The 24,685-nt window shown below is 42.9% G+C and overlaps 1 protein-coding gene across 7 annotated transcripts in view; it reads right to left on the bottom strand.

Annotated features, from left to right (window-relative positions):
• Positions 1–3,106: 3,106 nt before the first annotated feature.
• LOC126389719 (nucleosome-remodeling factor subunit BPTF-like) overlaps positions 3,107–24,685 on the bottom strand; it is a 55,551-nt gene continuing 33,972 nt past the window's right edge. For 4 of the 7 annotated variants that reach the window (XM_050043535.1, XM_050043536.1, XM_050043539.1 and 1 more), the window contains 13 exons: positions 24,103–24,320; positions 23,080–23,320; positions 22,674–22,957; positions 22,242–22,355; positions 21,905–22,066; positions 21,328–21,410; positions 17,372–17,597; positions 16,795–17,126; positions 15,904–16,077; positions 15,254–15,446; positions 14,503–14,587; positions 10,381–10,567; positions 3,107–6,747 (listed from right to left, as the gene is read on the bottom strand). In XM_050043535.1, coding sequence (XP_049899492.1) covers positions 6,711–6,747; positions 10,381–10,567; positions 14,503–14,587; positions 15,254–15,446; positions 15,904–16,077; positions 16,795–17,126; positions 17,372–17,597; positions 21,328–21,410; positions 21,905–22,066; positions 22,242–22,355; positions 22,674–22,957; positions 23,080–23,320; positions 24,103–24,320 — 2,336 coding nt within the window. In that variant the 3' untranslated portion in view covers positions 3,107–6,710. Of the gene's footprint in view, positions 6,748–6,792; positions 7,731–10,380; positions 10,568–14,502; positions 14,588–15,253; positions 15,447–15,903; positions 16,078–16,794; positions 17,127–17,371; positions 17,598–21,327; positions 21,411–21,904; positions 22,067–22,241; positions 22,356–22,673; positions 22,958–23,079; positions 23,321–24,102; positions 24,321–24,685 lie in introns of those variants that run through there. The other 3 variants (XR_007569893.1, XM_050043537.1, XM_050043538.1) reach the window with 3 other exon arrangements.

The following is a 24,685-nucleotide window of genomic DNA, read 5'->3' as shown; positions in this document are numbered from 1 at the left end:
AAATGTATATTTGTTTTGTACTCAACGAGCCTGTGAGGAATTTATTTGTCTTTAAACCAAGCCTTCACCAGCGCTATCACATACATCTGCCCACTGACTGAAACATCGATCCTCATTATCATTCCCAGTGATTGCATGGGAAGGAGCCCCCAACGCAAGACGCTCTAATTAGAGTTTAACAACCATGGTCTCTGTCTGGCCTGCGGGAGGAGAGACTGACTTGGGAACTTGGACGTCAAGGCAGGCAGGGCTAAGCCTCTTTTCTCCCCCTCTGTCCGTCTGTCAGCTCGGCCGCTCGGTTCCCAGGCTCGAGGAAGCCTCTATCTGGGATCAGCGCTGGAGGGAACAGATGCAGGCGGGCAGGAAACAGGAGCCTGCTCCACATCTTGGCTACTATCGCAGCGGGAGGACATTCCTCATCGCAGAGGATGTAAAGGAGGAGAAGGAGGAGGGAGAGAAAGCGGGGAGAGAGGAGAGGGAGGTGGGAACATCTCTAAATTGCTTCCTGTGTGATAGCCCCCAAGCCACAAGGGGGGAGCGAGAGAAGGAGCCGATGGGTGGTGGATTTACACCACTTGGGGCTTGTGGCCATCTGCAGCGCTTGCAGCGTCCATGCAAGCCTCTGGATTCATTTAGCGGTTTGAGTGGGGAGTTAAGAGAGGGAGGTGAGAAAGAAGGGTGTGAGAGGAGTGTGAAAGGTCAACCTCGGAGGTGGCTTTTATGTGTCATGTCGTAATCTGATCACAGGAAGAGTTTGTATGAGTGTGTTGGGGGTCATGACCTTGTTGTTCAGCACTCACAAGCACACACACTTGTCTGTTAAAGCTTCAGATAATTGACATGGGGGTTGAACCTGATGTGCAGTGTTGGATTATCTCACTGAGGGGCCCCAGGAGAAAAATGAGCTGTGGGTCCCCACAGAACCCCCCCTCTCTCAGTCTTTGTATTTGTTAATGACTAATGTGTTGATACTTTATTAGGCGCCAATTTATTCTACAAAATACATGAATATATGTGCATGTACATGTAAACAATAGGTCTTAAAGGGACAGTTCACTGCCAAATCAAAAATACTTATCAATCTAAATGGTTTTGGTGTGAGTTGCCGAGTGTTGGAGATATTGGAGATGTCTGCCTTGTCTCGAATATAATGGAACTAGATGGCACTTGGCTTGTGGTGCATTTGAAAAACCCAACAGCAATGTCTCTTCCCAGAAATCATGACCAATTACTCCACAGATAATCCACAGACCTTGTTGTGAGCAGTTTGATGAAGGAAGAATTTTGTTTCTACCGCACTACACCCACCAGCCGTTATCATTGTGCAGAGGGAAGCACGCATCTACCTATGAGAGGCTCGTGCTTGTGACATTGCAAGATATAAACATTAATGGCGTCCTTCCTAGCTGAGCTGCAATGTAAGCTAACTCAGTGGTGTTCGATCAGCTAACAGTAGAGAAGGCAGACATCTCTAAAGCCAATACCTCCAATGCTTGATGACTCACACCAAAAAAATCTAGACTGATAGATAGCACTACAGGCAAGAAGAAAAATGTGTATTTTAGATTTTTGGGTGAACTGTCCCTTTAAAACTACATTGAAACTCAGGAGCCTTGTGCATGCTTCTCCTTGGGCAGATAAGTCCATTTTGGGGCAGTTTTGGGCTTTTCTAAACAGTTTTAAACAGACAGTAGTAGAGTTTACAGGACGTTAGAAAAACAAAGATGCAAAAAAAGTCACCAGCGGGACTTTAATAAGGCATGTTGCAGTTCATGATGGGGCTCTCAACTCCACCATGAACCACAGGGATGCCTAATAATATGTCATTTAAGTAAAGATATTTCCTGCCACTGCTATGCAGATGATACTCAATTCTATACCTGACTTACAGAAGCAGTGTACAGATTTTGGGGGCATTTATTGGCAGAAATGGAATACAGTATGCATAATTATGGTTTTGGTTGTGAATATATAACTGAAACTAGGAACCATTGTGTTATCATTTGCATATAATGAGCCATTTATATCTACATAGGGAGCAGGTTCTCTTCATGGAGCCTGCCAGTAGTCCAGGACGGACAAACCAACAACTGGTTCTAGAGAGGGCTTTCACATTTCTATGTTGCGTGAAGGCCTCTACAGCTTCTCTTACAGGCTTGGAAAGGCAGGGGTGAGGAAAGGGGTATTCTGCTGGTTGCCATCTGCAACCTTGCCACTAGATGCCACTAAATCCTTCACACTGCTCCTTTAAGCCTGATCATTTTTCCATTTTACATACCTACCTAACTTCTTCAAAAAAATGGCAGATAATTTCTTAAACACGGACAAAACAGATGTCAGTTCTGCCACAGCCAGCCAGCCTCGTCTTGACGGTAATGAAAGGTCTCGATTTTCTTTCCCCTGCTGTTAAATGTTCTGTGCAAAATCTGCATGGACCAGACCCTGACTCTTGACCAATATCTTGTGTGTGATTCACACTTGTTTTTTTCCCCAGTTGAAGCTCAGGCCCGTTGAGACTGAGATGATTATTCATGCGTTCATTTCATCCCGTCTCGGTAGTTGTAACTCCCTCTTCACCTGCCTTAGCAAAACATCCCTGGGTCACTTTGAAATGGTCCAAACAGCTTTTCCCTACCTTTTGATGGGGTCCTCAAAACGGTCTCGTGAGACACTGAGCTTGATGTCTGTACACTGCTTCCCCATGAAATTCAGAAGTTCATATAAGATGTTTGTGATCACTTTTAGAGCTCTGTAGGGTCAGTCACCTGCAGACACCTTAAGATCTACTCTAACACTTGTCTTTTCATATATTTGTCACTTATTTCTGTTTGTTGTTTTAACTTTTCTTCAGTCTGTATTATATTTCTGTTGCTATACATAATTTTTTTTATTGTAAAACACTTCATGATGTCAGCTCTTGAAAGTGTTCTAAAAGTAAATACATGGTAAAAAAGTGCACAAGTTGTATGATAGTACAATGCACACTGACAAACTTGGACAGGCCTGTATGATGAAGTTAGAAGAACCACTCTGCAGCGTGTCCGTCATGAACAGCGTGTCTGTCATGAGCAGAGGCAATCAAAGAAAACACAACTCTTCTGAAATCTCGTGTCAAAAACATTACTTTTATTATCTAGGATGAAATGTCCTATCAAGTACAAAAGAGAATCTCTTCGGAGTTGCCACAATCAGTTAAAAACATAGAGTACTTTTTATCTGCAGTTACGTTTCCTCAACATTACTAAAAAAAACTGAGAACTTTTCATTGATATGAATAAATAATACAAGAAATGCAATGTCAATATAGAAGTTATGTTGAACTGGTTGGTTTCTTACAAAAAAAAAAAAAGAAACTCTTTACAAGAGTTAACTGTGTCACTCTACCCCCATTCAAAAACCTTTATGCTCACAATATGCAGCACTTTTAATATAAAGGGCAATTTCACCTAAAATGTAGAGTTCACTTCAATTAAAGAGAAAAAATAGACAGTTAAAATATACAGGCGGGCTTAGTTGCTGGTTCAAAGAGTGAAAAATAAAAGTTTCTACTGCTCTAAAAATCTTTCATCTCTACATATTTGGACAGCCATAATATACAATAGAGATTACAAACAGTGGATGAAACACATCATCATCAGATTACAAAGTGACGGACATTTGTGTGAAAGACACACAAACACAGTAAAGAAGACAGCAGCTACATTATCTCTCAACTCTGCAAACACACACAAAAAAACTTAATGACTGAAACGGAAACATTTGCCTAAATTTAAAGAGTTTTTAACAACTTAAAGACAACTGTGTCTCATGACTGCTCCCCTCCTACAAAACTGATAATCACCGATTACAAAAATGTGCCCAAATATGCTAAAAATGCAGCTATAAAATTTTCATACAAACCCCACGGTACAAAGACTCCCCAGTCCCCACTCAAAGTTTACTCCCAGACATGCTGCCGCAGACCGCAACATAACTGAGTTGATGCTGAGTGGAAAAGTCCATTATCCAATTACTTAACCATGCTTTGAGGGCGAGTTGAGAGACATATGTGAGCCAACCTGTCAACTTCAATGAAATATGTTGGAAGAAGTGGCTGATAGATAAGGGGAGAGAGACTTACAGACTCAGCCACTGACAGAAACAAGAGCTTGTGACGAGACAGTGTGTGTATGGAAGGTACAGTACATGTGGGTTAGTTAAGCCTCGTAAAAGTCTCACCTTCCCTGAAGGCCTAACAGTCTCGCTTTCTCCCTTCTTGCCCTTGACCCCATTCAAAAAGGTCAAGTTTAAAAGGAGCACAGAGCTAGTTAACATTCTTCACTTGCATTTCAGAGGAACACTAAATGGTAAAAGGTCAGAGGAGGGGCAGGATGTGGTGGGTGAGATGGTCTGTCCTGGGTGTTTTCCTCTGGACATTAACACGACAGCCCTTGGACAAAATGAAGACCCCTTGAATTACTTGAGTGAATGCTGCCTTTATGTGGTGATGTTAATCCTACAATGAACTTCAGAAATCTAGCTTCAAATACAAACGGAGCATCTCAGCACCAGGCTACTGTGACAGGGAATGTACAGTGAAATGTGCCGCAGAGTGGGTTTTATGAGGCTGCTTCATGCTTCGTGCAGGGCTACGCAACTGAGGATACAGTCAAAGTAACGGTGCAGTGAAGTGTGAAAGACGGATGGTGACACTGCGCCTGAGATCTGAAAACTGGTTTGCTTCAATGGGGCTGTTTTTATCTGGTGGGGGACAAAGAGCAACGTTAGTTCCTGCAGACCCAAGAAAATGCTGCTGACTATGGAAGCCCATTTCTGCCAGTGTGATGCAAAACAAAAAAAGGTCCTGTAACTCACTGTAATGACTATCTTCAAAATAATGGGAAACTGTCTCATAATAACTCCTTTATCTCAAATAATAAGTTAACATATATATGAACTTTCTCAAAATAACGACTTACCGTAAAACTTCAATTAGTAGCCCAGGCTATTATTTGCTTAAATCACTAAAATTAACAGGCCTATATTTGGGATCGGCTTTTAATTCCTTTTTCACGAAACAGTTGCTCAGCAAAGATGGGAGATAGAATCAAATTGTTCATTTAAACCAATATGAATATTACTCTTATGGCACTCAAGGATTACAGCACCCGGCATACCGACACAACACCACTTTGTCCTGTGAAAACAATACTCACAAGTTGGATTCATTTTTATGAAAAAGATTATTTTTGCTCCGATGACCCTTATGGACTAAGGGAATATAAATTACTTACAGGGTAATCAAGGAATGTAAACATAATCTGGGGTAGCCAACAACCCCCTGTCATACATCTGAAGAACTTCTATAAAAAAAATTAAGTGCTTGGCAACCAGACCAGGCATCTAATTGAGACAGGCCCTTATATGTCAAAATACGTAGCCACATTGGCCTAGTGAAAGGGACTAGGCCTTTAAATGAAGTTTTACGGTAGTATCTCAAAATAATTACAAACTTTCTCAAAATTAATGACTTCTGACAATAATGACAATTTTCAAAATGTGAGTAATATCTCAAAATAATAACTATTAATAACTTACCTCAAAATATTAAGAAACAGTCTTAAAATAATGACTTAGTATCTCAACATAATGAGGTAATGTCTCAAAATAAGTTAGTATCTCAAAATGAGAAACTATCAAAAATAACGACTTCTGACAATGACAAACGTATCTCAAAATAATGACTTCCTGTCTCACAATAATGAGAAACTTTTCCAAAAATAATGACAATGAGAAACTTGCTTAAAATGACTTTGTATCTCAAATTAATTAACTTTCTCAAAATAATTATTATAATGACTTACTTATCTTAAAGTAATAGGAAACATTCTCAAAATAATGACTTATCTCAAAGTGATTTAGCATCTCAAAATACCAAGAGACAATACAAAGTAATTTGTTTGATATCAGTCATTGTTTTGATGTAGTTAAATAACTTTCTTTTTTAAAAATCACACTGCTGGAAATGGGCTTCCGTAGCTTTCAGGCATATAACCGTTAAATATGAGATGAAACTGAAGGTACTGTACATGGGTGTGAAGCCTGCCGTTGGTCACATGTGAAGCATAAAGTGGGCATTTTCATTTTGACCTCATGAACATTTCCATGTTGGTCTCGGCTTTAAATGGGATGTTTGTGTCGTTAAAATTTGACAGGATGAAATGAAAGTTGCACCTCTGGGTGGGAAGATCAAAGCTGACACTTTGCTATATAGGATACACAAAAATAGTGATCAGTTACAGAAAGAACACAACTCTTTTACGAGTCCGCTGCTGCCGTGACAACCGGACTGACCACTGAAAATCCAACCAGCCAACTTATCAACTTTATCTGCGTGTCCCATCTGGACCTTTCCTCTCATGGATGGGATGCACTGGTAGGAACGGCTGGTTGGGATGAAGCAGGCTGCCAGACAGGGTCCGCGGCTGCCCTGTCTCCTGGTCTGAAGGTAGGACTTCTCTGCCTTTACGTCCCAATGACACTTTGGATGAAAAGGGGCTTTTCTCTCCGTGTTGGAGGTTGGGCGCTTTGACACCAGTGCGAGCTGATTTTCAGCTGGGAGCGTGCTCTCCTTCAGAGAGGGCTCAGGTTCAGATGCAGCCTGACTTGGACCACGGGGCTTAATCATTCACAAGGCTTGTCTTTTTGACACTTGGATTTTTAGGAGGGAGCTAAGAGGCTGCTGATTGTAGTTTGTTGTTATGAGACCTACAGAGACGGGCAAAGAGAGGAGGAAGAAAACAGTTGGAAAACTTCTTGTTGTTTCCTTTTTTATTAAAAGCTTTACAATATGACAAAAATATGCACTAGGGGAAATACAAAAAAAACAAAAACATGAATTGGATGCCAGTGGGTCAGACACTTTGACGCAGACCAAGCAGCCATGTTGGTGAAACATTATCAAAGTGTGTGATGTGATGTCGGCCCAACAGTGTATGTACAAGGACTTTTTATTTTAAACTGGAGACTGTCAAGCTTGCCATATTTATAACAGGAAAGCTAAGCTACATTTATCTCCAATCTATCTTTACAGATCCTACCATTATTTCCTTTAGAACATAAAAATAGTCCTTCACAAGAAGATATAATATTCACATAAAATAACATTATACATGGGTACAGCCGATAAAAAGAAACTAATAAATGTTGCATGCCTTTTTAAAAATTCTCCACTAACAAATGAGGTAAAAATGTTCTGCTGCAGCATGTTATGACCAGTATGATGAACAGTTGTCAAATTAAAAGATAAGTTATCTGTGTGTGTGTGTGTGTGTGTGTGTGTGTGAGGAGCTGAAGTCAGATTTTACAATCAAAATCAATAGCTTTTTGTTTTATTCAAAACTAAATCTCAAGAAAGAGAACGACAAACCTCATATTTTGTCTTATATCCAACTCAAACATAAACAAAATATCAGTCATCTGTTGCAACAAGTGTAAGAAAATACATTTTCCCTTGGATGCTTTGTGTTACCAACATGGCTGCCATTATGACAGTAGAAACTTTTTTTTTCTTTCCTTGCCTCTAAAATAAAAAAAAGGATCACACCTACAGTGTGGCTTAATATATGCACTTTCTTACAAAGTTTTTAACGCTGTTTTAAACAAGTAAAAACAGCAACGTCCAGGATAGCAAATTATGTTTTTGTTTGTTTTAAGAGTGACCCCGGCACCCAGGAGTTTGACATCACAATCTGCAAGAGAAAGAGAGAGAGAGAGGGAATGGATGGTGTAAATACACGCGGGTGAAGCACATCACCGTTTTAGGCACATAGCTGGATGCAAACCACAAGACTCTATGAACTAATTAAACTCAGAGCTGAAATGCTGATGGAAACATTATTTATGTAGAGATGACACGAGCCTAAGATCTCACCACCTCCAGTTCAGGATCTGTATGTGACATTCAGAGTGTTAATATAGCAGCAAACCTCAGTCTGCTATGTACAGATAAAGTGGAGTAATGGCGTCCTGAGCAGAGGATGAAGTGTCGCTCCCCCTGTGTGTTGCTGTGGTAAGACGGTTGGGCTGCACGATTATGGCCAAAGTGATTATCACGGTTATTTTGATCAATATTGAGATCACGATTTTTCATTGTTTTTAGGGACAAAATATTTTTATTGCAAACAGAGCACTGCTTTCACTTTCATGTTGCGCTACATTCCTGCTAATGTACAAATCTTTGCATCAAAATAAGACGAGCGTACCAAATGCAGCGCGATGCTGGTATATGACAGCAAAAAGACAGGGACCTTGACACTTAAGAGGCACATGACGAAGGCTTGCCATGGAAAGAAAGACGAGAGTCAGCCTTCAATGTCCACGTTCGTATCCTATCGTAAAAATGTCGGGTTTAAACCGGGCTCGGGCTGGATTTCTTGGGCCCGATCTAAGCTCTACTTCGCAGGAGTGTAGCACCACTCTCCCGTTACCCCCTGGTTAATAACGTTAGCTCTGTCAGCACTGTTGCTGTTGATAGCGCTGTTTATGGAGTTAGCACTGTTAGCTGCTAGCAGCTAGCTCAGCCACCTCCATGTTGTGAACCATGTGCAGACCGTCTCACCCTTGACTGTGAATTATAGATATACTCTGAATGTTGCATACAGCTCCTTTAAACACACCATTAAATGTTCAGCTTGGTCTTCAGTAAATCAACAAATTGCAATACAGCAAAGGCAAATAAACTACAAGCATTGTATGTAAATATAAATCAACTTGTGGCTATAATCTTGCAGTGTGCATCCACCTACAGCAATCACATCATGCAGCGAGGGAAATGCAGTGAGGTGAGTTCAGAGGCACAACATCATAGTGGAATTATTAAGGCTTATTGACTGCTTCCTTACTACAGTGTAGGCAGGAACAGCAGTAATAGCATTAAGGCCATAATGAAAAGAGTAAAACATCGCTTTAACTGGATTTGGAAAATACTCAGATGAACAAAACAGCCCAGATCTGGCAGAGTCAAGCTCTAATTTCTTGTACTTTCCAGCCTATGTGGCACAAATCGATTGTAAAGTTTTTGCCATTTCACCAAATTGCTTATGTTGAGCTTTTTTAGTTTCAACTTACTATTCCTTAACATATGTTTTAGGAGCTCAATCTGAACTCCATTAAAACAACACAGCAGAAAATACGCCTTCGTTACACGATGAAAGCTGAAGCAGAAATGTTGTTGTGGGTGGAAAATCAGCTGACTGAAGGCTGAATGAAGATACAACCAACATGAAACTGTACAGGATCAAGGGTGTGAGTGAAAGCTCATACAGTCTGCAGGGAAAAAAAGAGTAGGGAGGGTAGGAAAAGGCATGCGTCCCATGCAGAGCCATGGTTTGCTTTTCTTTCAATGTGAACTGTGTTGGTGTTTTATGCCGATTTGTTCTCTATGGGGACAGAAGAAGCCTGCATGTTGTACGAGCATTCAGTCATGACCCCAAAACAACAGAAACAAAAATATGATTTAAATGTTTAAAGGAAGCACAAGATGGTGACCCAGGAAATCAAAGAGAAGAAGGAATTAATGAACCCCACAAGCATCTGATGTGAGAGGTTAGATTTTACTGCTCTCATTGGAGAAAGTGTATCTGCCCAACCTCCAAGGAGGTCAGAGGTTGGCGTCAGCTACACAGCTGGAACTGCTGATGACTTGTTCAGACTGACAGCCCAGATCTGGTTTTCTGGCTTGTCCAGATTGTATACAGGTTTATTTTACAAAGTGTGGACAGCAAAAAAACACACAAAAAAAACACTGACCATATTTAGAGGTGGTTTGAAATGCGCTATCAGTCGGATTTCTACAGATGTGTCTCAGTCAAGATGCTATGGCAGCATAAACTGGGTTTCAAAGTGTCACTCGCAACCAGCTAGTGCTCTGCAGATGGCACCACAGCTCTTACTGTACAGTGAAGCCAGCCATGACTGCAGCAAGGGACATCGTAATGTGTACTGGCCTGCTCTGTCACTGAGTGTGTCTGGTGTGACAGAGGAGCGCTGTACTGTGATTGTTTGGAGAAAGAAATGAGGGACCTCCATTTTTCATGCCTCTCTGTTAGGAAGCAACGTCACTAAGGTAGCTAAGTAGTTGCCGATGCCTACATCGTTACCACAGCAACCCATGCAGATATGTTAGTGATGTCTGGAGTCTCGACACACATATCTGATCTGATCACTTGCAAATAACAGCGCCGACAGTCTGTCAGATTTGAGAAACCAATGTGAAATGTCTGCAGTATGAACGTAACCTTGGTCTCTTTCTCTTCCACTGCCTTCCTTTCCCCAAAGTCACCTGCTGCCATTTTTGTGTTTCCCGATCAATGCTGACCATCATCATTATCCCCATCTTACCTGCTGGCTTTGAACCCTTTCAGTTTCTGGACAAAGAAGGTCTCCAGAACTTCGGCACACTGGTAGAAGGGCGAGTCACTGGGGTTGTAGTAGCGGCAATTGTCGAAGATTTTGGTCATGTCCGCTACGAACTCTGTCAGCTTGATGTACTCGCGCTTCTGTATCCTCTCCTCCATGGTGGAAAGGTCTAAGAAAAGGGGATTAAAGAAATATATTTGGTTAACGATTGTATGTACAGTATGTAACAGAAATGACTAGAAAAACATGGTCATTTAATCGTGAACTCTTGCCAGGGACAAACATCACATAAGCGGAAGCAGCAGATAAATATCTGGCTCCTCTAATCGACTTTGTTCCACAAATCAGCATGCCTGCTTCAAAGTAATTGCAGCTTATGTGGCATGTGTTTGACAGACATTCAAATATGTTTCCTGGGAGCACAGTTCATCACTTTATATGTGACAGCAAAAATCCAAAACCTCTGCCAGCTTTAACCTCGATCTTCTCAGCCTTCCAGATCAGTTACTGAGATCTGACCGATTTGTCATTCCTGAGGAGAGCGTCATTATCCAAGTGTCAAAGGAGTGCTTCCAAGTCGAGGTCTCCCATAAAAAGGAGCTTTCAGTGTTACTAACCTGGTTAAGTTAGAAACTGAAAAAAAAAAAAGAGTTAGCAAGGAAGCTAACAACCGAGGCTTCATATAATCTGCTGCTGCCGGTGGTTTGCTCTGCACGGCGTCCCCGAGGCTGCGTTTTAAACAAACATATCCGACTCTTAACCTCCTTAACCCCCACCCAGCTGGCCAGGGGCTTACAAACTTCATGGTCAATATCAAAGACCTCCTTCTTCTCTGTCATCAGATTTCATCTCAAAACCCTCCAAAAACTACCAACGGCTGCAGCTACACCAGCCAAATACTCCCTTTTTTTTTGAAAACCAACAAGGTCTTTTTCTTGCGGTGGAAGGGAGAGGGAGGACTAGAGTTTCCAGGACCGGGCCAACAGGAGCTGAGTGTGGGGCTGGTCCCTTTCCACGGGGAGCCCGGCAGACCCGGAGCAGCTCATTAACGGTTTGTTTGTGTGGAAGTTCAAAAAGGCCCTGCTGACGTAAGTCCCCATTTACATGGCCAGTTTGATCTGAGTTGGAGGGCTTCCTCCCGGCTGGCCTCCTGGTGGCTTGTTGCACAGTTTAAGATATAGAGAGTGGCTGTTGCTTCCAGTAACCTAAAGCAATTATGAAAAGAAAACAGCACTACTGAGGCAATTTGATCTTCCGAATAGGGATTGCTCACAATCCCAGTCTTGGTGATGTGCTGATTCACGAGTCATGGTCTTTATTTTTTCCTACATAACAGAGCCACAAAGTGCAACAGTAAGAGCATGTCGACATTAGTAAAACCAGTCCACAAAAGATGTGATGTTTTCAGTCTTTAAGAGTTCTGATTTCAGAAAATATAGCACGGATCACTGCTTTTCTTTAATATTACCTTTAATGTTTTGTTTTGGGTCCTTCAATTATTTTGTATGAAATTTTCTGGGGATGCAACATTAATGACTACTTTCATTATCAAATAATCCATTAAGCCATTTATCATGTCTGTAAAATGTCAGAAATCAGGGAAAATAGCCCAAGGTGACTTTGTCAAGTTGCTCATTTTGCTTAATAGACTGTCCAAAAAACAACAACAACAACAACAACAACAACAACAACAACAACGATATAAAGAAGAAAAGAGTGACAAATTCCTCTTCACACCAGGATAGTCCGGGGAACTCGGACCGATTGGGCTGGGAATGCCAAAAAATTTCACACCTTCATTCATCCATTGTGGGTAGCCATAAGCAACTGCGATATACAGTCCTCTGACCATACATCAATACGCACAGCACCTCCTCACTACTCTACGCCTGCCCACGAGACATTTTCCAACTTTTTCTTTATTTCTTTCTTTCTTTTTTTTTTTTTTTCCTCTGCTTCTTCCAGTTCACTGTTTGGCTTTGTTTTTTTCTAACCAAAATGCACTGCGATCTACGTCACTTCCTCTCTCTGGTTCACTTCCTCTCTTTGGTTCGCTGGATAGTCCGTTTGCATTTCCCACTGTAAACGAACCGCACCAGGGTTCACTTGAAAGTGAACCAAGACCCCCAGTTTTCAAACGGACTAGGGTTCACTCGTTTGGTCCACACCAGAGTTTGAATGAGCGTTCACACCACTCCAAATAAACCGAATTATCTGTGGAAGTGGACCAGGGTTTGTTTAAAGCAGACCAAATAGCACCAGTGTGAATGTGTCCTCACATTCATACAGTTAATTAGGGATGCACCGAAATGAAAATTTGTGGCTGAAGCCGAAGCCGAATATTATTAACCGCTTGGCCGAATACCGAGTACCGAATACCGAATATCATTGTTTAGTTTTTCATTAGTTTTTGCAGATGAACCCCCTCCAGATTAGTGTTGTCACGGTACCAAAATTGGATCCCACTGTGCGATACCAATGAAAATATCATGGTTCTGAGTAGTATCAGGATACCACAGCGAAAATAAGGCAGATGTGCCTTTTGTCATTTATTAAAAGATAAATCACTTTTCTATTATAGGAGACATCAATGATATTTCAATGGAATAAATTACTTATTGACTTATTCATACTTCAAAAACAGCATCAATAAGTGATTAACATAGGGGGGATCAAAATAAAATAAATAAATAAAATAAGAATCAACCAGCCACCCTCCTCCCCTGCCAAGTAAAGAACAGTCCCTTCATAAGTAATGAACAGTCCCTAAAGTGCGGTGAGGTTTGTGGGCTGTTACTGCCAGAAAGAGTAATGTGAACGGCTCGTTTCTCCTCTGACACATCACATACCTGTGTTCGGCTGGCTCGGCTGTTCAGGTACTTTTGGGCAGTCATGACGCCAAGAAGAGGATATTATTGGAACCGACTTCTCTGTCGCCGGTAACGGTAAGCCGATGGCCGCCGTATTTGACAGGAATACATTACTGTCTGTGTCTGTGACCCCCGTTCAACCCACAATCGGTGGGATTCGCCTTTCGTTTCTGCTGCTGGTTGAAATCTGTAGGCTGCTTGCACAGCGTGCTGAATGATTTAAGCCTATTTTGCTTGCTCAAAATTATTTTTAGTCGCAAATGCGAGTACCGTGACGGACGGATCGCCACACTGCCGACATTTTATTCCGCCCGTCACGGCAAGCTGTTTGATTGCGTTATCAAAACACGCCGCTATTATTCGGCCTTGCTTTTAACGTATTCCACCGAATACCGAATGTGTGTTTTTTTGCAATATTCGGCGCATCCCTACAGTTAATATTTGGTATTTTACCTTGATAAATGACTTAAGCAGTAATTTGATTATCAGAATCCTTGAAAGATCATTTTTTGCACTGAAATGTCACTGAAATAGATGCCAAGGGCCGAAGCAGCTTGACTCGCTGACAACTGTGCTGCTTTGCCATTTAATGTCTCACAGCATTGTTCCTGAGGGTTTCTTCCACAAATACTAACTAAAAAAAAAAAGGACTTTGAACTGAAGTAAATAACGTAGAACACGTAACATTTGTATGATACTTCAGATTTGTATAGAATTTCTAGATTTTTTTCTCATTGATATGCACTTTGGCTGACAAGGGCAAACGAGCTACAACGACCAAAAACATTTCCATTTCCAGCATGTTTCAGTTGTTGTATTTGTTTTGGACTTTTGTATGTGTTTGTGATTAAGCATCATTTGTTAAGCTGCAACCTGTCTCTCCTCATGGAAGTGTTTTGTGCTGTTTGCCTGCGTCAGCCAACGTACAAAAGGCTATCAAAAGGAAACAGTGGAGAAAAAAAGTGAGCAAGTCAGTTATAATACTCAGAAAAAAAGAGGGGAAAAGTGAGAACATTTAATATGCTCAATATGTGCACACATAAAAGCTCTCACTGGCATAAAGAACACAGAAAAGGCTCGGCTCCAGAGTAGGATCAACCCAAACAGGACTGGAGGCTAATTCCTTGCGTACAGCAGTTGGAAAACATTCAATCACAAACCTTGTTGTCAGTGGTGTGTGTGTGTGTGTGTGTGTGTGTGCGTGTGTGTGCTTTTACACTTTTCCTCCACTCACCCATTGGTTCCTTAATAACCCTGTAGTAATCTGGGGCGTCGTTTGTGTCCACTGGCTCCAGGAACGGCCATGCCATTTTATGTGCCTGCGGAGGAGGGAGGGGCCGAGAGGGAGAGATAAAGAGAAAGACAAGACACTTGAGAAAGCTGAAACCGATGAAGAAAAACAAACAGCACCATGAAAATGACACTGGAAGCAGGTGGGTCAACACAGATGTTCTCTCTTACTTTCTTCCACACTTCCATCTCTCTCACACATACACAGACTGCTGGAAAGAGGAAAAGGAGAGAGGAGGCAGGAGGAGAAAAGAAAGGGAAACTAGAAAAAAAATGCAGAGGCCAGGCAGCTGTCCAAGTAGCACTCTGGGGAGATGAACCCATCAGATAAGACCGACACAGAGGACTTTTGTTTGCTGCTCTTACACTGTAGTGGGGCAACGAGGAGCTGTGTCACTGTTCGCTCTATCACTTATAATAAAACTACCACTACAGTGCTGCTGCTGCGTCAGCTACTGCTTAAGGTGTCCAAGTACCTGCAGAGTAAATGTGCAGTGATGGCGTGGAGAGTAAACCTCCCCAAAATTCAGATTACCCACTGTTTTGGTCAGCATTGTGTTATAAAAACGTAACATAACCAGGGATACCAGGTAAATGAAATGACCTTAACTAGCTTGACTGTGGTACAAATATTTTAATCACTGCTCTTAACCGTACACACACACGTGTTTGTGCAGCTACAAAAATCTGCTCACCTGTAACGAACGCAGGATTCTCCGCAGGCCCTCGTAGTCCTTGTCAGTAAGCGGCGTGAAGACCGTCATGGCGTCCTCCGTCGACTGACACTGTGGGCACACGTACTCGTCGATGTGGTTGGCCTCACTCTGCAGGATGCCCACACAGCGACCGTGGTACCAGTTCTGACACCGGTCACAGCCGATGTAGAACCTGGGAAGATGGAAAGTAGTTTAACTTGTGATGTAGGGTACTCTACATTTCAAAGTGCTTTATAAATAAATAAATTGTTGTTAACAATCAAGAAAAAGAGACGATGGTTAGACAGGTGGGTTAATGTACAGGAGCTGTAGTTATCTCAGACAAACACAGGACACTTTCTTCTGCTTCTTCAGCACCTTGACTGTACGCCATCTAAAGTTTGTATCTGGTCAAACAATATCTATGCTTTTGATTCATGTCTGAGCCCCATTTTAACATCACATTTCACTGCTCCATTGCATCCCTGTGTGCACCACAATGCTCAGAAAGCTCACACTGCATCAGCTTGCTTAGCTAAATAACACAGTAACGGAACCAAAAATGATTTGCAGCGTGTTGCTGTATCGCCTCTCATGTGAACACAGCATAAGGCACACAAACACAAACACATGCTCATGCAGCTCCTTACTGGGACTCGTCGTACGGCGTCTGACAGATGCAGTACAGCTCCTCTGTGCTGCCTTCCTGACCTCGTTTACACTCCACACAGATGTAGTCGTCCATCTTCTTGGCCTCCTTCTCCGTGATGCCCACACAGTCTCCGTGATACCAGTTGGTGCACAGGTCGCAGCCAATGTAAAACCTTCGGAGAGAAAAAGGATACAAAAAGTGTTGTCACTTTGTCTAACTGCAGGAGACACCGACTAGTGTACAGTTTGTCAATAAATATAACAAACTTTATTCTGGTTTTTAAAACATTAGTTTTAAATCAGGTTGTCATGTAATAGATTACACTCGTTTTTATGTTTATGTTTCCACTACATTTGTACTTTTCTTTGTGTGATGTGTGAAGTGAAGTTAAAAAAAGGAACAGACTGACAGAAAGGCAAGATGCAGGAATAAACTGTGTTTTTTGGGGGTGTTTGTCCTCTGGTACGTGACTGCATTGATGCATTTAGCAAATAGTTTTCACTTTTTTTCCCCTGTTTTTACTAGTCAGGAAGTGGCTGCATAGGTGACGTTTAAACATCAACTTTGAACGGAATTCCATCCCTCATCCTAATATTGATTCTACACCCAGTGCTTGCTTACAGGCTGAATGAATGTGCTACACTTGCTGCAATCTGGAGGCTTGTGTTTGACAGTAAATTCTACCCTTATAGTTTCTGGACCACTGCAAAATACAACTTTAGAAGCTGGGACTTTCTGGTAGGCAGGGACCAAAACTTGGGGCCATTACATTTTCGTTACTGAGGAATTCTCTATTTAAGTCAGTTTTTTATTGGCTTACTACTACCACACCTACCATCTGGGTCAATAGTATATTAATTAGAGAGTACTCCAGAGAGCATCATCATACTTGGTCTCGTCGTAGGGCGTCTTGCAGATGCAGTAGAGCTTGGTATCCTTTTTGCTCTCCTTGGTGCTTGTTGTCGAGATCATCTTCTTTTTCTTAGACTTGGCTGACGTCGCCGTCTCCCTCTCCTCTTCCCGTTTCCTTTTGTGTGTGGAGGTGACGCTCATGGTGAGGTGGTGCTGAGAGGTGATGCCATGCGTGTGTGCCAGAGTATGCTGTTGCTGGTTGTGGGCGGCAGCGGCGGCGGCGGCTGCAGCCTGGGCAGCCTGTTGGGCTGCAGCCTGAGCTCTCTCTTTCTCCCTTCGCATCCGCAACAGGTCCCTCTTTAGCTCCTCCTGAGGAGTGTCAGGACAGGACAGATGGGGTTAAAAAGGGGTGGACTGCATGTTTAAAATTTAGATTCTGTCATTTATGATTAACAATGTTTCAAAGGAGCATGCTGAGTGTGTGAAGCTTTATGCATTCTTCTCCTTACTGTTTTTGTAGCTGCTTGTTTTGAAAATGTATAAGTTGGATGATATTTGAATGAACACAGATTACGCTCCTTATTTTTCTGCTACCTCTCTCCCTGCCTTCGTACCTGGGCCTCTAGCTGCAGCTCCTTGTCGAGAAGCGCCCGCTTCTTCAGGATCTCCATCTTGAGGCTCTCTTTGTGCCGGTAAAGAAGCGAGGAGAGCTTGCTGGCGTTGGCCAACCTCCTTTTTGCCTCGACCACCTCCTCCTTCTTCCTCCTCTTGGCCGCCTGCCTCTCATCCTTGTCTATCCGGTCTAGGATGTACTTCATTACCTGGTTGCATACAATCATCCTGGACAGACACAGACAGGAGAAAGGACGATGGGAAAGGAATTAATTACAGACTTATGTCCTCCTGACCTTTGAAAAGTTATAGGACCATAAATGCATATTGTCAAGAATAATGGAGCGCTGTATATTGCGAATGAACAGCTCCTATAATACAGTAATGTACGTATAGTCTCGCCTTCAAACACAGGTCAAGAAATATCCAGTCTAATGAGGACCCATGTGAAAAAGGGCTGTGGCCCATTCAGGGTATTTTTAAGGCATAAACTGCACATAATACTCCTGCTGAGAGAGGCGGATGAAAGAGCAGGGAGGGAAAGGATTATCACATATCTGAATCTTGAATTCAGAAAGTCAGTACAGTCGAAGTCACAGAGGAAGAAAGTTATCCCTCTGATACACCAGTGGGCAGGATGGAGTATTAATCCAAACAATGCCTCAATGTTTCAGCGAGTGAGACCTGCACAGCTATTGGCTACTTCAAAAACGCGAACATTGAAACTTTCCACATGTACGCAATGGCGGTGTGTGTCAATGAACAATGGAGGTATTTCTCTCAATGCATGTCCTTGAGGTATTCTGGTGAGTAAACTATTTAACTACAAAGTCCAGGGTTTGACTGAGACTTTTCTTATATCCCATCCCTATCTGCCTCGAAATCTTTCCCTTCTCTGATGTGAACTAGCAAACAAGGGCTGAAATAAAAATTGAACTGCTTTTCCCAACAACTTCCAAAAGTACTGCGTCGACATGCAGAGGGAATAGATGGTGTAGCTTCCAAAAAAACAGTTGCAACTGGCTGCAGACTTGACAGACCAGTCACATAATTACACAACATAGCCTTTTCAGTCACTGAACCTAAAAGCGATGCCGTTGTGTCATCCTCCCTGTGAGAACCAAGCAGTCAGAGTTACTGGGCCACGTGTCTCACAGATGTTAGAGGGATGTTTGGTTGTCCAGTGTTTATTTGTATGAGACTCTGTGCTTCAGTAGCATGGGAGTGGACGTGAGGGTTGGAAGAGAGGTATGGTGAGAGATGGGCAGATAGATGACGACTGAGAAGCCACACCGCTCATGTAAACATGGGAAAGGGAGGAAGAAAGGTCATGTGTACAAATTCAAGCAAAGTAAAATGCCCATGGGGATTCAAAGCGTGTAGAGTGTGTAGAGTCCTATACTGTGTGATGACACAACTTCCTGCAAATCAAAAAGGAAACTACAAGAAATATCAAGCAATTTAGAAGAGAAAAAAAAAATTGGACGATACTGTAGAAACTCTTCACAAACATTTGACGAAACTAGACGTCAGTATATTACAGTAAATCAAGATATTTCATGGCTCTGTGGCTCCTGTATGTTCACTTGTGTTCGCTAACATTCACAACTAACATAGAAAACTGTTGGTTCATGTTCAGCGCCAGAAGGCTGTGTTCAGTGCACGTTTGTGTGAATAACGCACAAACACGCTGGCTGCTGAGGTCAGAGATGGGCCGCGGTTCCTAAAGCGTGTCCACTGAAGTACACACTGCAAATGCAGCGTGAAAGTGGAGGAGGCTAACGAAACAGTACACACAAACACACGCATGCTGATGTCAGAGTTCCAGGTTGTTACTGACCGAGCCGTGTTCTGAAGGAAAAGCGAGAGAAAGAAGGATGACATGAAGAAATGGAAAAAAGGATGAAAAATAAGTGGAGAGACAGACAACAGACAGAGCTGCTGTAGTGATGTCACGGTAGTCTGGGTTTGGTATTTCAGGTTTGTGTGAATGGGTACAGTGTTGACACACCGTCTGTGGACATAAACACATGGTTGTCAGGGTTAACTGTGGGTCAGAGTATACTCTACCTACGACATATAAAACAGGAGGGAAGCCTTTCTAAACAATCCACTACTAAGACTTCTATTATACAGATTGTGTTTTTGTTTTGATGGTTGTAGTGGTCCCAACTTTACTTAGTAGTGTCACAATACTACAACTTCTAACTTTGATATTATACCTTGAAAAATATCATATCAATATTTCATATCATTTTCGGTAACACAGGGAAAAATTGACATGGCACACGGCTATAACATGACAACAACGACTTTTCCTTTCTTTGTTAGTAGCAGAGAACGGCCGAATGACTTTAGTAAATATTAACAATAAGGGAGAGAGTGAAAGCACAGCTGGTACCGGTGGATCAATACTGCAGAAAAAATGCGCCTTTTTCAAGGTTAAAAGTAGGTGAACATAAAATTTTGACACAGTGGGTCTTAAGAGAGTTAGAAAGTCTCTTGGGCGCTACAGTACCTGGCCTTCAGGAAATAACAACTGGTCTTGACAAAGCAGTGTCAGTACACCAACAGTAGTACTTGTCAGTGGAGTGATAACAGCTCAAAGGCAGAATGAGGAGGATTTTCCTAAAAGCAATCTATACAATCATATGAAAATAATCCAGCACAATCATCATATGATCCACTAGATGTGTTTGAGGCCTGGCAGTGTCTGTTTCTTTTATTTTGCTGTATTCAGGATGCTTCTGGGCATCAACCTTTGGTCACCTGCCAATATCAGCGCATATGGTGTGAGGGCGGGACTCTATAAAAACGTTATAGCAACATTCCAGATCATAAGCATGTGTCCAGGAGAAGCCAGGGAGGAGTGGCCAACTTTGAATTTTGTGTTTATAAACTGAAACCCACAAATCCCACTCCACCGTATGTACACCGTATGTACTCAGAGGGAAGCTGCTTTTTTTTTTTTTTTATCTTACAGTGGAAACAGACAAGGTTTTGCTTTAACTTATCATTATGTAATAAATGCTAACTGCAAATGCAATGGCTACTGAATAATGACACCATCACTTTAATCTCACTTTTATTGTGCAGTGCTGTCTGCCACCGGGTACAATATTCTGGGAAAATGTAGGTTCAATTTATGACACAAAAGAAGTGCCTCAACCACTGCACAATTAAAACAGGAGGAGGACAGCACTTTTGTTTTCCCCAGTAGCTATCGGTAGCTATCCCCATTTACCAAAGAGTATCACTGTAAGGACTTTGCATCTTTACTATCCCCAGTAGTGGAAATGCAGACACTGGAACAACTGAAGTAATTTTGGGAAACTGTGATAGTTGCTAGGCTTTGAAAAAATGAGAAAGCAATCCAGTTGTTTTTGAGACAACCTGGTGCCAACAATACCACTTGGAAACACTAGGGAGGAAAATGTTGTCTGTTTCCACTTGAATTATTTGGCAAATGATGCCAAGCTAATAGACTTTTTATAATATAGTGCTGCATCCCTACAAATTGGTGTAAGGTTTGAGGGGCCTTGTGTGATTTTATTGTGCAACTCCTCTCATTTATACATCTTTGTGTTCGTGCTTGTAGGGTCACAGTGAGTGCATGCAGCTGTTGGTGGTTACACACCCAAAAGTTCCCACGCTGTGTAGTACCTCCCAACGTGGTGTTTGGATAACAGTCAAATGGAAGAGGGGAGAGGACAGTGTACAGGCGGCCCACGTGAGATCCATATGATCAGAACATGGGTACATAAGAACTGAACGAAGAATAAGTGTCCTACAGATTATGACTCTAAACATAATTTCTGTGCTACTTTCCATGTCTATGGTGTGCATGCTCTTTTCCTTCTTGAAATGACACCTTTGAATGCATGCAAAATATCATACCTATAATCTCTCTTACAGAACCAACCCAACACACACAGAGTGACAACTTCTGGACACAAACCTCTGATTCTCTTCTCTCTCTGCAGGCGTCATTGTCTTCTTCTGCTTCAGGTGCTCGATCACAGCGTTTTGCTTCATCACCACCTGAAACACACCCCGCAGGAAGATGTCAGAACAAACTACATGTTAAGCAAGAGCAAAGATATTTATGGTGTGAGAGGAAACTGCTACAGTGAAGCAGAAAAAAAGAGTGGCAAAAGTACAAAATGAAACAAAAACATACAATCACCTGGACTTTGTGACAACCCTTTGTGTATTTAGTGATGTTTAATGTGTACTACAAATATCTACAGCAATGGACCAGACAGTATAGTGTGTCAAATACACACAGGGACAGGTGAAAACACACACACATAAGCACACAGTAGTAGCAGTGGAATTAAGCTCAACAAACAGAGACAGGGCCTGAGCTGTAAAAACAAACGCAGCCTTAGTGGAGGGTTGGAGGATGGTGACTGTTTATGTACTGATGGCAGGAAGAGAGTGAGCCTTGGACAGAGACGGATGGCCTGGCTCCGATGGGCGCCTGAGCAAGCTCACACAGACACACACACACACACACAGACATACACACACACCTGTTTCTGAATGATGTCGCTCTGGCTGGCTGCGTTGAGAGCTTGCTCTCTCTTGGCCTCTGCGGCTTGTCTCTTCTTCTGCTGTTGCTGTTCTCTGAGCTGCTGGATTCTCTGCAGCTGCTCCTGGACAGAAGCTGCCTGGATGGTCACTACGTTCCCAATCTGTGCAGACAGCATGGTGTGAGGAGGTATACAGTTTGGATTACTCTGTCTAAATGTGTGAAACAGTGCACAGAACATTTTCTGATTTGTTTTCCTAAAAGGACCAAAACCCTTAAACAAAGTCCTTTGAAGGTGATCTAAGTTAGGGTCTGGTTTCGAAGGCTTGCTGCACTACCTGTCCTCCCTGAGCTGAGGTGGTGCCGGTCTGTTGTATCTGGATAGGAAGCTGCAGTTTGATGTGCTGTGGCAGTGAGCCTCCACCCTGCTGGGCCTGCAGCTGCGCCAACACCTGCAGTCACAACACAGAAGATACACAAATTTAACAAAGCTGAAAAGACAACCAGGGTTGTTTTGGATTAGTTAGATCACACTGTCAGCCTAATGTCACCTTTCATTTAAAAGGGCGCCACCTTAAGAATAGCTGGATCTATTAAATTAGCAGTTCATAGCATGACCTAGGTTTTATAGTTTGAAGTCTGCCGGACTCTATGTGGCATCACCTGAGCAGTTGCTAAGTTGTTCAAGGTCATCTGAGCTACAGTCGTTTTGGGAAGTGGAGTGACTTCGTAGCTGACAATGTATCATAGTGTCTCTTTGCTAATCATACCTGTACCTGCTGCTGCAGTCCAGACATACTGATGAGCTGGGGCGTCTGCTGCAGCTGCAGCTGGGCAGTTCCTCCCTGCGTTTTCACCTGCAGCGAGGTGGGAGACTGAATGGGCATGTGAGCCTGCGTCTGAGGGGGTAGCTGGCCCTGCGGGGTGGCCGACGAAGGGGTGCTGGTGGTGGCTAAGGGGATCGCGCCTGCCTGGACGGGGGCGGCAGCCTGCTGGGCGGGCTGGGCTGGGGTCTTTGTGGAGGTGGAGTTGGGCTGGCCTGGGACTGTGGTGGCTGGAGAAAAAGAGAGATAGAGGGTCAGAGGTGAGCAGGAGAATGTCATCGTTAAAATGTCGCCCTCATTGTCTGCAGTTTGAGAGTTTGTCTGTCCAGTGATCAGTGCTTGTTTCTTGTACCTGTGCTTGATGTGGGTGTGGCAGCTGAGGCCAAAGGGGTGAAGAGGAAGCGCTGCACCTGGCCGTTGGGCAGCGCTGCCTGCATTAGCTGCTGACCGGGTCCTGGGATGACGGTGACCCCGTGAGGTATGACCTGCAGCTGGCCGGTGGTCTGGCCCTGTCCCTGAACCATCACCGTCAGAGCCTGCTGGGTACCACTGACACCAGCCTGCCGATCCACACCTGACCCAGCCTGCTGCTTCTACGAGAGGTAGAGAGGAGTAGGTGAGTCACACTGTACCTTCCAGTCTTAATACAAATGAAACTGCCTTTGGTAATAAAAGGTGGATACATCCCATTATCCAAAGCATAAATGAATGATAGTTATCCCATTTTCCCCCACAAAGTCTCAAACCTTGTTTCAGATTGGTAAAAGTGTTTGTAGCTGTTGGCTCCACCACAGACGGGGGGCTCTGTCGCTCACAAGCTTTTGGAGAGTTTCCCTTTGTCCTCTAAGAGAACTTGAGCTGGGTCATGAACTGTTGCTGGGATGTGGTTATAAAGCCCATTAAACCGTATATTTGATACTGGGGTCTTTGACTTTTAAAAGCAAAATTGTTTTGGTAGAAATTTTTAAAACTGAACTCCCGAGAACCTAAGTAGCCTCGACATTTCAAAATTAAGATCATACGTGTTCCATTTCTGTGGAGACATGGACGTCCACACAATTTATAATCATCCTTTCATGCTGAGGCTAAAATAATACTTGTTATAGTTCATATCTTTGAAAGATCAATGAATTAATCTGAATACTTCCCCATTTGAATGTCTTTTTCCTCTTACTGTAATTAAAGGAAAACATGTGGAGAAATACTGTGTACAAATCTTACACTAAGACTGTCCAGGAGTGTACATGTCTGATATGATCAAATAATTTGTATAACAAGTTACAGGCCATGGTATCCTTTATTTTAAATCAAATTTCATTGCTATCTGGGCAGTGTGACACAAGACATCTGGGAATTTTCGCTGTCCTTCACTAACCTGTGTGAGCTGGGTGAGCTGCGCCAGGGTGAGTTTAACCTGGCCTTGCCCCTGCGCCCGCGGGGTGCCGGGTGGTGTTTGGCCTGCCGCCTGTCCAGCCGTGGTGGGGCTGGCTGCCCCCTGGCCGGTAACCGTGGCGACAGGGCTGGCACCAGATATTGCTGTGGAAACTGCCTGGCCACGAATGATCTGCGTCACCACTTGCTGTCCACCCTGACCTGGAAGAGAAAGGTGAATAAAGATAGTACTTTTAACTAGAGTTTCATATGTGCAGACATTAAAGGTCCCCAATCTGCTCCGGACAGCTGTTGTAGTTTCAGAATTTAGCAAGAGGAGGGAGATTACACACTCACAGACACCCGCCCATGCACTGATTTACAAAGAGGGCATGAAACAGTCCCATTTTAGGTTGTTTCTAGACCTGCTGCCAGTGTGCAAGGGTTTACATTATCAGTTTTTTTAATAGGGAAAATCTGTCGCAGTCTGACATATTTAAATGTCTTCTGGTCATAATGGAGATAATAGGAGAAAAGGCCTATAGCGAATGGAAATTATTTCAAGTCAACTGCCGCATGCCGTAGTT

This window comes from Epinephelus moara, chromosome 5 (genome assembly GCF_006386435.1).
Source record: "Epinephelus moara isolate mb chromosome 5, YSFRI_EMoa_1.0, whole genome shotgun sequence".
Taxonomy (NCBI): Eukaryota; Metazoa; Chordata; class Actinopteri; order Perciformes; family Serranidae; genus Epinephelus; species Epinephelus moara.
This window is presented reverse-complemented; position numbering and strand designations above follow the sequence as displayed.